This window comes from Drosophila ficusphila, unplaced genomic scaffold (genome assembly GCF_018152265.1).
Source record: "Drosophila ficusphila isolate 14025-0441.05 unplaced genomic scaffold, ASM1815226v1 contig_414, whole genome shotgun sequence".
Taxonomy (NCBI): Eukaryota; Metazoa; Arthropoda; class Insecta; order Diptera; family Drosophilidae; genus Drosophila; species Drosophila ficusphila.
The window spans coordinates 9,097,863-9,113,372 of record NW_025064328.1 but is presented as its reverse complement, the minus strand read 5'-3'; the positions used below and the strand labels follow the sequence as shown (position 1 = coordinate 9,113,372).

At 38.7% G+C, this 15,510-nt stretch overlaps 5 protein-coding genes across 5 annotated transcripts; 4 read left to right on the top strand and 1 right to left on the bottom strand.

The window, feature by feature from the left end:
• Positions 1-876: 876 nt before the first annotated feature.
• On the top strand, positions 877-1,900 carry LOC108090249 (serine protease 48-like). Its single transcript, XM_017188845.1, has 4 exons — positions 877-1,096; positions 1,189-1,234; positions 1,309-1,433; positions 1,497-1,900. Exons 1-4 carry the CDS (start codon positions 877-879, stop codon positions 1,898-1,900), a joined length of 795 nt encoding a protein of 264 aa, XP_017044334.1.
• A 112-nt stretch (positions 1,901-2,012) lies between these two features.
• On the bottom strand, positions 2,013-2,741 carry LOC108090306 (protein G12). Its single transcript, XM_017188916.1, has 2 exons — positions 2,211-2,741; positions 2,013-2,142 (listed from the first exon to the last, which is right to left on the bottom strand). The coding sequence occupies exons 1-2, from the start codon at positions 2,739-2,741 to the stop codon at positions 2,020-2,022; spliced, it is 654 nt and encodes a 217-aa protein (XP_017044405.1). The 3' UTR covers positions 2,013-2,019.
• Positions 2,742-6,103: 3,362 nt separating this feature from the next.
• LOC108090342 (serine protease grass) lies at positions 6,104-7,332 on the top strand. Its single transcript, XM_017188958.1, has 4 exons — positions 6,104-6,320; positions 6,562-6,610; positions 6,673-6,848; positions 6,902-7,332. Exons 1-4 carry the CDS (start codon positions 6,104-6,106, stop codon positions 7,315-7,317), a joined length of 858 nt encoding a protein of 285 aa, XP_017044447.1. The 3' UTR covers positions 7,318-7,332.
• Positions 7,333-7,487: 155 nt separating this feature from the next.
• Positions 7,488-8,834, top strand: LOC108090296 (serine protease grass). The gene is made up of 4 exons (XM_017188905.1): positions 7,488-7,691; positions 7,877-7,925; positions 7,991-8,166; positions 8,227-8,834. The coding sequence occupies exons 1-4, from the start codon at positions 7,562-7,564 to the stop codon at positions 8,667-8,669; spliced, it is 798 nt and encodes a 265-aa protein (XP_017044394.1). The 5' UTR covers positions 7,488-7,561; the 3' UTR covers positions 8,670-8,834.
• Positions 8,835-11,158: 2,324 nt separating this feature from the next.
• On the top strand, positions 11,159-13,682 carry LOC108090570 (cytosol aminopeptidase). Its single transcript, XM_017189315.2, has 2 exons — positions 11,159-11,476; positions 11,920-13,682. The coding sequence occupies exons 1-2, from the start codon at positions 11,378-11,380 to the stop codon at positions 13,420-13,422; spliced, it is 1,602 nt and encodes a 533-aa protein (XP_017044804.1). The 5' UTR covers positions 11,159-11,377; the 3' UTR covers positions 13,423-13,682.
• The last annotated feature ends 1,828 nt before the right edge of the window (positions 13,683-15,510 follow it).

Here is a 15,510-nt window from a genome sequence, read left to right as displayed (position 1 = left end):
TGTTCAGCTTAAATTTTGTTTACATTTAAAGATAATGCACAGTAGCTTTTAAACGTGTTTAACATTTTAATACTGATTTTTTTAGTGACTTCATTAATAAGATTTTCGGATGTTACAGATCTAAAAAAAAAACAAGAAAGGAAGCTAGCTTCGGCAAGCCGAAGCTTATATACCCTAGCAGTCATCAAATATATCGAACAAAATGCATAAAGGTTAATCAACATCAAGCTAAGACGATTTTTCTATTCATTTTCCATATTTTCGACTATAGATCATATGGCAGCCACAGGATATATTTGTCCGTTTTTGATGAATTTTAATTCGTAATTCAAGAGTCATTAGAAAACTTTATATTCCAAACATCATGCTTATCTATATAGATTTTTATATAGATTGTTCGATCTTTCCTATAACAGCTATAAGATATAGTTATCCGATTTTTATGAAACTTTTTACTCAATATAAAGGTAGTTAAAAAACTTGATATTCAATAAATCAAGCTCGTGGGATAAAAAAAAACGATGTTATCAAATTATTTCCATTATTAACATATATATTTTTCAATCTCTCCTATGGCAGCTTTATGATAGAGTAATCCGATTTTGATAAAATTTTACTCTTTTGCTCTGAAAGGGTTTAATAATAAAATTATTATATTATGGCAGTATGTTTTTTAAATGTGTATGGTCCAATAAACTTCTTAAGAAAATTATTGAGTACTTAAGTATCAATGCAATGAAGTATTAATGCAATTGCAATAACTTATTTATTACCCAGAAATGATAAGAACATATATTTTTATTGAACATGTTGCCCAGTTGTTTGCATTAACAATGAAATATTATTTGTGCGTTAGTAACAATTAACAGCTTAACGATGATCCACACGCTTACTTGGTTCCTAGTAACTTATTTGATCGTTGGGGATCACAGTTCAGAAGGACTAGCTCAGCTATTGGACAATGACTGCGGAAGGACGAAATACACTGGATCGCGAGTAGCTGGAGGCCAAAATACACAGATGAATTCTGCCCCTTGGATGGCATACTTGTATACAACCACCAAGTTTATTTGTGGCGGTTCTCTTGTCCACAAAAGTTCGTGTTTTAAGGCCAGGCATTTTTTTTTTACGCAAGCCAAAAATCAAAATTAATTATATTATTATATATTTTACTTAACCCATTTTCAGGCTATATCCTCACCGCTGCGCATTGCTTTGATAAATACATTGAAGTGTAAGTATTTCAATATTTAAGTTAATTCAGAATTTCTAATAAAGATACTCTTTTAAAAAATGATTTTAATAAAGATTTGTTCGATTGGGAGATCACATGGAATATGCGATTACAGATAAATATATCTACCCCCGCTACAAGTCTTATACCTATTATGATGTAGCTGTGGCAAGACTCAGTAAATCCGTAATATACACAGGTAATACATTGTGGTAAGCAGCTATTTAGTATTACCACTGATAAATAACGACATTTATTTCAGATAGCGTTTCGCCAATTTGCGTGTTATTGGATCAGCGATGGCATGCATACGTAAACACAATTCCAGAATTTATTGTCACTGGTTGGGGAGCAACAGAGAAGTTTAACATGAGCTCAATTCTTCAGGTAGTTTCAGTGCCTCAAGTGGACCGAGCCACCTGTAGCAGAATTTATAGATATAGGATAGATAATACCCAGATATGTGCAGGTGATGCTAAACATTATATGGGCAAAGGGGATTCTGGCAGTCCATTGGGAATATGGGTGCAATTGAAAGGTATCCAACGTTTCGTTCAATTCGGAATTGTCAGTTATCACATAGCAGATTATAAAAGTCCAGCAGTTTTTACAAATGTCTTGAGCTATTCAAGATGGATTTCAGCAACAATAACAACTTTTAATTAACACACCAAGGACGAATCACGTATATTTCAAACGGAAATGCCAAAAAATTATGTGTTTTTAATTAAATTAAAGAGTAAAATAAATAATTTAATTCTTTTGGTTGGGGAGAGAAATCAAATCTATTGAGTCGATGTAATCTGAGGACCCCAACTGATTATTTCAAATACAACTTGGATCAGTTCATCCACATTGATGCTTTTTTGGGCTAACTTTTTAATTGGTGCTTGCAGTTGTCTGGAACGCTAAAATAATGAAACAGTATGTAAAGTAATATGAAATAATATTTCATAAAATATTTTTATAGGCTTACCCTGGCACGTTGCACCAACTCCTTGAACTCCTTATTCCTTACAGCCTTGTAGAGTTTGGCAAACTCAGCACTCTGTCTCATTTTCTGGGACATCAAAGAATAGATTCTAGTTCTTGGCAAACTTTGAAGAACATCTCGAAGGAAAGTGGTCAAATCGCGTCGCAGCATTAGTTCCACGGGTACAGTGCGCGACAGCTGATATGTGCGCAACCGATTTATCAAACTGTCCACCAGAGTTGTGATATCATAACCCGATCCATTTTCAGTCAGGTAGTTAACTACATCCGCAAAATCAGGAGCTGCCCGAACTTGCTGCCAAGTTGTCGTAAACTCATCGCTACGAACAAATTCGACTGCCTGACGGAACTTCGGATCGAAAATATAGTATCTGGCGGCGATGAATCCGATTCTTCGGCGGGGAACCAAGGCCACAAAATCCCGTAGATCTGCTCGTAAATCTCCAGAAACTAAAGCCAAACAGCTAATTGCTGAGACCAATAGAAAAAGCGATGCGGAGGTGGAGAAAGCCATTATGCGACTCTTAAACTTTTTGGGGCAGTTAATGCTTTTATACTACTGTGGCTACAATATTTGTCTTTGTCTTTTACACCGGGGGTGTGCCAGGTGTTAATTGAGACTGTCACCAGCCCCATAAGCTATTTAGACCGTTAAAACTATTGCACTACAAAAAAAAAATGCTTGAAAGTATTTATTGATTTATTTTATATTTATTTATTTATATGTATTTATTTATTAATGTGTCATGACTGTTGACAAGAATTTGTTAAAAAATTATTATTACTCACGAATTCTTTTGAAGACCAATTAGCGAGAAGCTGAAAGGCTAAGCTTATAAAGAAAACATAAGTTATTATCTTAATTAGTAAATTGTATTTTATTAAAAGCTTCAACAGAAAATTAAATTTATAACACGAATTTGGTAAAAAAAAAAAAAAAAAACATATTTTTCCACTGTATACTCTTACTTTCACCAGCATGAATGAATTAACAGTCGACTATCTGTACTCGGTATTTAAAGCAGCAACTTTGCACACGATAAACAAGATGCATGGTCAACAAACATTTGCCAAGCCTCGATAAATCAAGTAAGACATTCTTTTGTCTGGCGCAAACTGACTGTAATTGCTCCCATTTGTGCATTAAAAATAATGATTGATTCAGACTCGAAATGCATTTCCTTTCCCAGTCCGAGCTACATTGTTCTGTTGTCTGCAGGAACCGCAAAAATTAGAATTTCATTGCGTGATTTATGCATTCGGCAAATTTACGAGCCATCTGAGAATTCCATGCCTAACACCCACCACCTCGAACCAAAGAAATCTGCACTTCATTCAACAAACCACTAAACAACTGCCTATACATTCACTAAGGCCAAAGCCTATGTAGACTGTTAATAAATCTGGAAAAAAAAAAGATAGAAATCCCAATAAGCCAAAAGCGAGAGCTGCTTATCTTATATTTTATATTATACTAGCAGACCCGGCTACGCGTTGCTGTAGCTAAAGTTATTGTGGTGGCAGCACGACTTTTCCTGCTGCACAGCACATACCGGTAGTTTCATTTCGAAATTTCAACGCCTGACAATATTGACATACTTTATCCATTCCACCAATAGCAATTTTTGAATGCGCAGAGTAGTTAATATCTGGTGCATATTCAAAAGCAAGACGAACGAATGATGTACGTACTAATGAGCGGCTGATCCGTTGCCTTTGTCGTTCTTGTGCTCGTACTGTATCTTTGTTTCGTTCTCGTGCCGCTCTTGTTCTCGTAATATTCTGTTGCAGGCGTTCGCTACGCTGTTCTTGAGATTCTTGTGCACGACCTTCCGCTGTCCTAATTCTTTGAGCTGTATTTCTTGTATCGGCTTGATCTGGCAACTGATGAGCTCTTTCAACACGTTTGCGTCGTGCCTCTCTGCTGCTCACGTTGTTGAGATTAGATTTTTTCGGCGGCATTTTAATTTACTATTATAATTATTATGTGACAATACCTGTATGTGTATTTTTTATATCTACAGAATTTTGAATAATGAAGCACAGATAACTAAAAAGCAGGAATGATTTCACTGTATGACAATAATTCGTCACTATAATTTGAATTTGATTTACACTTCGGTCTACGTACGTTGTTGGCTATGCTAACACCAAAAATTAAAAAAGTAGAAATATTAGAATTTCACGCTATTTCGTTTACTACAAAATAAATTTAATTTATACCTTAACCTCAATAACACGTGGTAATCAGGCTATTGTCGGTTTAGCATAGCAGCAAATTTGCCAATATTTCGTAGACAAAACGTGGTGTTGCTCTTGCTTATTTTTTATAGCATACTTTTGCGGGCAATTTGAAAATTTTAAAAAAAAAGTAACCACCTACTATTGCATTCTGTTCGCCTGGTACTTCAAAATGAGGTTTGGTTGAATATGTTGGTATTGGCGGAACGAATTCGAAGGGACAAATTGGAAAATCCACTTTTAGGTACCAGGCGAACATAATCCATTATAGACAAATAATTAGCAATAAAATAAAATTGCGACTATAATTAAAGATCTAAGCTTTCCTATCTCTCAAGTTGGACCAGACTGCTCATGGTATGCCAATTTAATTTAACATCGGTTAAGTAGTTTAGGAGTCCATCGTGGACAAACATCGTGACATGAGATTTATATATATAAGACTAGCAGACCCGGCTACGCGTTGCTGTAGCTAAAGTTATTGTAATATTATATTGAAGTATACAATTAAAGAAGAACTGTAGGTAATTGAATATTTAACAATAAAATCAATTAAGGATTTCAATTTTTGTTTAAACACGCGAGCAGTTATATCATGACGATCAACTGCTTGTTGTCCTGATAATAATAAAGTTTGTATCTCTTCCCAATTCGGGTTACATGTAAATGTAATAAACAAATCCGGTCGGCCGTAATGACGTACGTAAGTCATCGCGTCTTGTATGTATTCCTGCATGTTTCGTGGACTGCCAATGTAGCTTGAAGGTAAATTTGAGCTGTATTTCTTGTATCGACTTGTTCTGGCAACTGATGAGCTCTTTCAACACGTTTGCGTCGTGCCTCTCTGCTGCTCACGTTGTTGAGATTAGATTTTTTCGGCGGCATTTTAATTTACTATTATAATTATTATGTGACAATACCTGTATGTGTATTTTTTATATCTACAGAATTTTGAATAATGAAGCACAGATAACTAAAAAGCAGGAATGATTTCACTGTATGACAATAATTCGTCACTATAATTTGAATTTGATTTACACTTCGGTCTACGTACGTGGTTGGCTATGCTAACACCAAAAACATTCTGTTCGCCTGGTACTTCAAAATGAGGTTTGGTTGAATATGTTGGTATTGGCGGAACGAATTCGAAGGGACAAATTGGAAAATCCACTTTTAGGTACCAGGCGAACATAATCCATTATAAACAAATAATTAGCAATAAAATAAAATTGCGACTTTAATTAAAGATCTAAGCTATCCTATCTCTCAAGTTGGACCGGACTGCTCATGGTATGCCAATTTAATTTAACATCGGTTAAGTAGTTTAGGAGTCCATCGTGGACAAACATCGTGACATGAGATTTATATATATAAGAATTAGAAATAAAGACTACCATCTCTACAAAATATAATAAAAAACCACTTCTTCAATTAAAGTAAATTTAAAGTGTAACCATCGTATAAATTTATACATATATATATATATATATATATATAAAGTCGTTACGCATAAGAATCGGATTCCGTGGAAATCGTATAAGTATTTTCTTGATAAGTGTTTATTTTTGCATTTCTTATTGCAGCACTTTGTTTTCAGAAATAGTCCCCTTAGTCAGTTGCATTTCGAGCTTCAAGATGAAGCAATCTTTAAGTTTTGTGCTTCTGAACTTTTTGATCCTTGGGAACCAGGACTCCCTTGGACAGGCTTATCTTCTCGATAGCAACTGTGGAGTATCGAAATATACTTACCGAATAGCTGGAGGCAGAGATGCTGATTTGATGTCTGCCCCATGGATGGCATACTTGCACTCCAACTCCAGATTTATTTGCGGCGGATCTCTTGTCAATCATTGTTCGTATTAGTCAATTAATTAAATATAAATAAATGTGAATTATAATTAAAACCAAGAGTTAGCATCGAATGAAAAAAGACATTTTTGACCGCATAAAGCATTTTTTGATCAGCAGTTATCTTAATAAATCTGAATTATTTTGTAATAATATTACGTTGTTTAGCTTATATATTGAGTTCTTAATTGATGAATACGTTTTGGTGTAATATTTCTGTTTTCAACTTTTCAACAACATTTTAGGGTTTGTTCTAACAGCTGCACACTGCTTCAAACCAAACAATGGAACAATGTAAGTAGTGCTTAAAAAAAAAATATTACTATTATTATTATTAATCTAAATTATCATTCAAGATATGTGCGGTTGGGCGAGAACGATGCGAGCCGACGAATCGATTGCGATCAATTTGAGTGTGCGCCGTCACATTCAGAATACTGGATACTGCAAAAATTCATATATCCATATTACAAAAACGCACGATACTATGATATAGCTTTGGTGAAACTTAACCGGAATGTCATATACACAGGTAAGAAGGCTTATGTTCGTAGAAATTCATACTAAATAATGTATTTTCCATAGAGAGCATACGACCCATTTGTGTGATCCTTAATCCACAATGGCAAGAATATCTCAATTCCATTCCAAACTTTATTGTTAGTGGTTGGGGAGCGACAAATACTGCTGATGAAAGCGATAAACTTCAGATCGTAAAGTTACCGCAGGTCCATCGATCTACTTGCCGCTCCTGGTTTGGATATAATGTCGATCGAACCCAAATCTGCGCAGGCGAAGCCAAACGATATGTGGGAAAAGGTGACTCCGGAGGTCCTTTGGGCAGCATGGTAAACTATGGAAACTCCAGGAGATTCGTTCAATTCGGAATAGTGAGCCACCTGCGACATCCCTTTCAAGGCGTTTCAGTATTTACGAATGTGTTAAGCTACGCGAATTGGATTTATCAGATCATTCAGTCTGACACTTCCAACATATATTAAAGCTACAGAGCCGCACTACAAAAACAAAGCATTATCTCTTTTAGTTTAATATTTTTGTTTTCTTTTTTTTTTTTTGCCGGCATATTGATAAGAGAGTATATATATTTCCTTGGAAATAACAATCTTTATTTAGTCTTGTTCAAGCGCTTGAACAATGAAGTACGTTGCGTGTTTTTTCGTCTCATTAGTTTTGGGAACCTGGCTTGTAAACGGATCGTCGAAATTACTGGACCCGAATTGCAGAATGGGTCGGATTCCGAGAATCTCATATCGGATATTAGGTGGCAGGGATGCCGGTTTGAGTTTAAACCCTTGGATGGTGTATTTACATGATGGTTTGGAATTTATATGTGGCGGTTCACTCTTAACGAATGGTTCGTATATTATTTTTCTTATTTGGAAACAAAAAAAGAAAGATAATTATATAGGAATATTGACAAAGTTTGCTATAAAATTCCTGATTTTTAAACTTAAATAAGCTAAACTAAATATCCTATGCTTTTTGTGAAATATCCCAAACAATCTCGCTATTATCGTGTTGAACCAATTTTATTTTTAGAATTTGTTCTCACCGCTGCACATTGCGTCTTTCCCAATCCAAAGCGATTGTAAGTATTCTGTCGTAAAGTTTTTAAGTATTAAAAGATTTTAATTTTCAGTATTGCGACGACAGAATTGCTCGATTGGGGGAGTATGATTGGAGGAGATCACGAGATTGCAATGTTTTTGGATGTGCTCCAGGTCACAGGGAATACACTGTAGCTAAAATTTATTCGCACTCAATGTACGGCCTTGACGATACCTATGATATAGCTTTGCTGAAGCTAAACCAGGAAGTAACATTTTCAGGTAATAAATTTATTTAATTTAGGAGTTACCAATTAATTGAAAGGCAATAACTCCCCGCAGAATACATACGTCCAATATGCTTGGTGATTCTCGAAAACCAGGGCGAGTGGTTCTCGTTTGTGGATGCGCAAAAGGAGTTTACTGTAACTGGCTGGGGTTCGACTGAAACCCGTTCGTTGAGTCCCACACTTAAAATTGCGAATATCACTCAAACCGATCGTGCCTCCTGCCATGATCGATATGGATTCTCCGTGGACCACAACCAAATCTGTGCCGGGGATCCTGATGGCTTCGCCTGCACCGGGGACTCCGGAGGTCCGCTCGGAATGTATGTGGACCTGGGCTTCGGCCCCTTCTATGCCCAGATCGGGATTGTCAGCTTTGGACACTATCCCTGCAGCGGGGTTTCCGTCTTCACAAACGTCGTGAGCTTCACTCGGTGGATTGCAGACACAATTGCATACGACGCTAAATTCATGTCGCCTAGGGTTTCCATGCCATAACCGCAATAATATTTACTTTTTATACAAATATTGAACAGACTTTGCTTTTGCATAAAAACATTAAATTAGATCTTTAGTGGAAAGGTTAAACAAGAAATACATGGGTGTATGAATTTACTGTTTTGATTTAAAAAAATGTAAAATATTCCCAAAGATAGCTTTTACCTCTTTTATGAAATTTTTCTTTTGTTACTTGATTTGTTTGATATAACATAAATAGGTGGTATCCATTTGAATTTTTACCAATTACTATGTTAAGTTTACACAATATAAAATTTGTAGTCCAAATATTGTGCTAATGGCTCATTATAAATCATTGTTATTACGTATTATAAATTACTGAATTTAAGTTCGAAATAATGCTCATCTTCCAAAGCAAACAAGAAATCAATTCAAGCTGTGAATTAATGTGGAATCCCCAAATCAGCTTTGAGATCTCTTTTAATCAGAAAAGCCACACAAATGGCAGACGGTAGGCAATAAATTTGCATCAATGCTGCAACAATTGGCAATATTCTGTGGCAAAGGCAAACAAATAGCGGGGCAGAGAAGGTAAGGGTTCGATTGCGAAGGGATCTTCCGCCGCCCAGCCATTTTGCCAAAGAGCCAGTACCAAAGGCCACGTGTGTTAGTGTTATGTGGTACATTTGGTGCTTTTGAGGACAAAAAACGGAAATGGAAACGAAGGCGATTCGGATGGATGGTGTGGCTCAGATGGCAACTAGGCCTCTCTGTCCGTAACATATGGCCATATAACGCCGCCCACGGAGCCATCAGATCCAGGTTCGCTGAATTGTTGCGGTTGCCGGGTTGCCAGTTTTCCCAGTTTTCCCACTTTTCCCAGTTTCCCCAGTTTACTGGTTACCGTGCGTAATAAGCTGCAAAACGCTTTTCGCCCATTGCCTGTTTGGCCATTGTCCTCTTTGAAGTTTGTTTATGATTTTCGGATGTGGCACGCACCCCACGGGGCGGCAAAAGGTGGCAACAAAAAAGCGTTAACCGCACTAGATTTAGATTTGGCGTTTGTTGTGCGTATTAGTGAGATTTATGTATTTAGGAAATTAAACATCCTGTGCGGGTGGACATTTTAAATTTCTCTTAAAGGTGTTCTTCTCCTGCGTTCCCTCGCTGTCATTAATTTGAAATCATGCGTGAAATCGCGTAATGTCGCCAACACGCCCAGACCCACATCCCACATCCCAGATTCAGATTCCGATTCAGATACAGATTTACATCCAGATCCACAGTCGCCGCCATAGCTACGTACATATATATAACCATGGAAATGGCCGTGTCCCTGGCCTCAACATCCTTCTTGCCACTCATTTGTATACAAAAAAATGAATGTTTTTGCTTGTTTTTATGCGCCGCCTACTTGCCAGTGAGTTCACATGTGTGTCTGTTGGAATACTGAGCAAAAAAAGGTTATCAAAGCAAAGATTGTGCTCGTTGGATTTTTTAACAACAATTTATTATTAGAATTTCGGGGAAATTAAATCTGCCTTATCTGTAAGTTTGTATATATTTAGTAGAGAAATCTTATATAAAGCAGCATCAATAAAAAATATTTAACATTCCGAGTTGGCAACGCATCGAAAACGATGCCTTAAATTTTTTAAAACAATATTACAGTCTTAATCAAACCTAAATAAAATGAAATACTGTAACCATTAAAAATAACGTTTATTATAACTAGCATCATTGCTTTAAAATCTTTTAAAAAAAAGAGACCATTTAATCATCACTGTTCTCCAATTTCTATTCTTTTTTGTGTGAATTATTCATAGAAATTATTTGGTAGTAAGCCGTTTTAATTGTTTTTTACAACATTTATTTTAAATTCCTTTTTTAGTGTATTTCTGCTTCTCTGACTGCTGGTTGACTGTTTTTTATTTGGCCCCATCAGCACGTCGGTTGGCCGCTCGGCTCGGCGGAAATGCGTTCGACCACATCAATCACGCGACATTGACAAATGTGAATATTTTTGTTGAAAATTATATGCGGTGGGTGGTGGGTGGTGGGTGGTGGCAAGTAGGCATTGGAATGGTTGGGAGAAGGGTTTCTGCACCAGAAAACAGCCAAGTGGCTGTGCAAATTATTGGCTACAATAGTGCTTCAAATTGGGCAATTTATTGCTTTATTGCTTTTACGTGTTTCGTCTGCGGCTTGGTTGCAATTTTTATATATACACTCGTATTTACCCCTTCTGCAATTCGCTTTTTCATTATGTCGCCTGCAGAAATGCACTTGCTTGTTGTCGCTGTTGTTGCAGATAATTGCAAATTTCATCATCACATAAAGTTTCAAGTGCGACCAGGTTGTTCGCGAGTATTATTCGTGAATGAATTCCAATAATGTCCACTCAAAAGTATTTTCACGCTTGGTTAGGTGTTGTAGATCTGTGATTAAGGAAATTGTTATAGTTTTGTGTAATCCTAGTAAACTGTTAGTAAAAATTGACAGTATGTATTTTGGTTATTTTGCTGGGTCAGTCCAGTTTCTCGATTCCAGCTCAACGGAGCTAACACTGCCTTAGTTTTTTATAAAAAATACAATTTTTTTTAATTATTTCTTTATTTTTGTGCATTGCAGTCGATCTAAACAATTTTCCCACTCGGTCGCGATACTAAATTGTTGCATATTAGTGCTCAGCAATTCTCTGTAATTTGTGCAAATCCCATCGAAGTTTATCCAAATTGCAACGCAAAATGACTCGATCGCAGTTGGTCTCCGGTGTGCGCCGATCCTTGGGATTCTTCAGGTGCCAAAGGTCCCGCATTTTTGTCAGTGGGCCACGCTTTCAGCAGGTGAGATAATGGAGGAAATATGAAAATATCGATATTTTAACGATATTCGAACAAATTTATTTGAAATCTGCGATTGGGTTCTTTAAGCCCGAACCAAGAAACTGATAAAATGGAACACTTTTTTTGTTGGCTAGAGTAAACTGTCAATCTCAATTCTCTTTACGATTTTGTATTGGACCATTTCCCAAAACTAAATAATAGTCTAATTTTAATAACTATACAATTTAATTGCTACACTTAAATGTATCTGTTTGGTGGCCGTATTTAAATATTTAAAAGATGTTATGCAAATTTTCTCATCGATTTTAGATATGGATTTAGATAGTAGAAGGGACTATTAAATTTTATGAACTTATGTTTTCACCTGATTTAACGGGCTAATTGCAATGAAATTAAGCTGTTATTATAAAAGTGATAATAAATTGTTTTTGGAAAACCCCCAGGTGAGGTTCAAAAGCGAGGATGGCTCCTGCAACACGACGAACCTGCAGGGCGTGGTGGTTGGCCTTTACGCCAAGGATGGCGAGAAGGGCATTAAATTATCGCCAGGAGGCGAGAAGTTCGATGATCGCGTGGGCGGCAAGATCACGGAGCTGATCAAGGAATCTGGACTCAGCGGGGAGCTGGGAGTGGGTCGCATCTTCCAGAACTTGGACAAGGAATACTGGGCAGTGGCGGTGGTTGGCTTGGGCAAGGAGGGAGCCGGCTTCAATGCCGAAGAGGTTCTCGACGAGGGAATGGAGAACGTGAGGGTTTGCGCCGCCGTGGGAGCGCGGGCTCTCCAAATGCAGGGATGCACCACCTGCCACGTGGATGGAATGGAGTACCCGGAACAGGCGGCCGAGGGAGCTGCCATGGCTGTGTGGCGCTACAATGTGAACAAGAAGAAGTCCAACCGATTGGCCATTCCAAAGCTGGAGCTCTACGGATCCACGGATCAAGATGCCTGGACAAGGGGTCTCTTCAAGGCCGAATCGCAGAACTTGGCCCGCCGTTTGGCCGACACTCCGGCCAACCAAATGACACCCTCGATTTTCGCTCAGGCCACCGTGGACGCGCTTTGTCCATGCGGCGTTTCCGTGGAAGTGCGATCCATGGATTGGATCGAGACCATGAACCTCAACTCCTTTCTCATGGTGGCGAAGGGTTCGTGCGAACCGCCGATCATTCTGGAGGTCAGCTATTGCGGCACCTCGCCGGAGGAGCGACCCATCCTGATGCTCGGCAAGGGGCTGACCTTCAACAGCGGTGGACTGTGTCTGATGCCCAAAACCGGAATGGACGAGTATCGTGGAGCGGTTTCCGGTGCCGCAGTTTGCGTGGCTGCCATTCGAGCAGCGGCTGCTCTTTCGCTTCCCATAAATGTTTCGGCAGTGCTGCCTCTTTGCGAGAATATGCCCTCCGGAATGGCCACGAAACCAGGGGATGTTGTCACCCTACTCAATGGACGGACCATGCGCATCAAGGATATCTCCCTGGCCGGAACTGTCCTCTTAGCTGATCCCCTCCTCTATGCGCAATCCACTTTTAAGCCCAAGTTGGTTGTGGAGGTGGGTTCGATGGCCAGTGGAATTCGGAAGGGACTGGGAGCCTCGGCCACCGGCTTGTGGACCAATAACTCCTTCCTGTGGAAGAACTTCCAGAAGGCGGGAGCTCTCACCGGCGATCGGCTGTGGCGCATGCCCCTGTGGAAGTACTTCCGCAACCTAGTTGCCCCAACGTCCGCTTATGATATTTGCAACAGGGGCATTGGACACGCCTCCTCCTGTCTGGCAGCTGCTGTGCTATTCGAACTGGTTCCCTGCTCCGATTGGGTCCATTTGGACACCCATGGCACCGGAATGCTGGCCCAGCATGGAGTGCCTCCGTATTTGCTGAAGGATTCGATGACGGGACGTCCAACGCGGTCGATCATCCAGTTCCTCTACCAGATGGCCTGCAAGTGAGGCTCCTGCAATCAAAACTTGACGAGGGATCCCCAAGTGGGACTCCGATACTTCAGTGTCTGTAAATTCTGTGTCCCCATGTGCTGCGTCACTTGTTGTTTATTATCCATAGGACGTCCTCTGTTCAAAGAGGTTAATTTGATGTCAGAATGGTGTTACAAGGTTAACAAAGTATTCCGTGGTCAATGGCGGTCAGTTGTAAAATCTAAAAAAAAATTCAGGTTGTCAATGAAAAATAAATAAACATTTAAAATAATTAAGTTAATGAAAGTTTAAATAGATGTACAAAACTTTTAATCCAAAAGAAGATACTTGATTTAACATTAATGAAGCATTTCTATGTTTAAATAAAATGCTTAATATTAAGAAGTTAATACTTAATAGGAAAGAAATTTGAATGTTAAGTAAATGTGGGCTTAACAAAATGTTAATAAATATATTTTGTGAGAAATATTAAAAAACCCATACTATTATATCTTGAAAAACCTTCAAGACATATGTGTAAGTATTATTCCTTGTCACATTTAATGGCATATATGATTTTCATAGATTGTTTATTACAAAGAAACCTAAAAGTTTCCTTGGAATTTTTTACCAAGGCTTCGTTCCCTATAAACGCCAGATTCTCGTGACCTGGATTCCGAGCCACCTTTATGGACCTCCATTAGGCAGGACTAAGTGCTGGCCGGCAGGAGCCGTTTACATATGCCTAATTAGTGCCGGAAAAGAAAGCATATTCGGGTATTTCGGCACAGGGCCAAATTGCTCCAAGAACGTGCTGAGAAGAGATGTAAGACCCAGCGCACATTCCTTATTAATGCGCACATGTTTTGCATAGGTAATGGCATGCACAGGACACATTCAGGTCCTTTTCGGAGCCAAAAATGAGTGCGTGACAAAGGTTTCACCTCCGCATTCCGCACATCATGGCGAGCTAATAAATTTCCAACCACGTTCTATTTTTAAACATTTCTCGCAGATATGCAAAAATAATATTGCGAGGTTTTACAAAATTCAGAGCTACAGAAATGCTTTTAATTTAGATTTTAACGAAAGAACCGGAGTAATCTATTTGAAAACCTGAATTTATTGGAAGCCAATAAATAAAACAACTTAATATCAAAACCCAAAGTGAAATTAATTTAGTTAGTAGGCTAATATTTATATCAACCTGGTATCGATAGCCAAAGTGAAATATAAGTTCAATCAGTCTGCTTCTTGTCTGATTAAATGGCCTTCCCAAATTGCACAAAGTACAAAAAGACCACCACAAATAGAACTGTCCTTCAGCTTCAGCTTTTTTAATGAATTTTCCAGCATGGTCTTTGCGAATTGATTTAATTTTACCTCTGGTGCCTTCGTCTCCCTTTTATTTTTTGTTGGTGATTCGAGCGCGTTTTTATCGCGACGACTGTTCCCTGGGACCGAGTCTCAGTTTCGCTTTCGGTATCTTGTTTGTTGCTTAATTGGAAGGAAATTAAAAAATAAACAAGCAGCGCCAAAAGCAAATACTACACGCTGGCGATTACCTGGACAGCAGGAGCACCACCGCCCATCCAAACAACCACCGTTTTCGGACGGGAAATCGCTGGTGGTGCTACCCCATCCACCCACCTGCCAAAAGAGGCCCACCGGCTGTTTGGAATTTAATTTTCATTTCCCCCCATCCGCCGCGAGAAGAGCGTTAATTTTATCTTGGAAATAGATTTTCAGGTTGTTTGTTATTTTAGGATCTGCTTGCGTCGGAATTCTCTGCGCACCGAGAACTTTACAGCGGCCCCAGTATTTGCCTAGAATTAATTAAGGCCCATCAATGCCCTTCAATTGGCAGCAGTCGCACAAGAAGGTCCATCCAGCAATTGGCTAATTGAAGCGAACTGCGAGTTGTGAATTGTGGGTTTCCAGGATGAGGAATATTCCTCAGACGCATACTAGCACACATATCAGTGCACACACGCGGCGGCCAACAAACAACAAATTGAAATTCAGGGCAACAGTTGAGCCAAGCAAACAGAATTTGGCCATTGATGAGACGCCAGTCGGGAGACCAAGTTTTCGCTTGCCCCTGGCCATGGAAAGTGTCTCCCA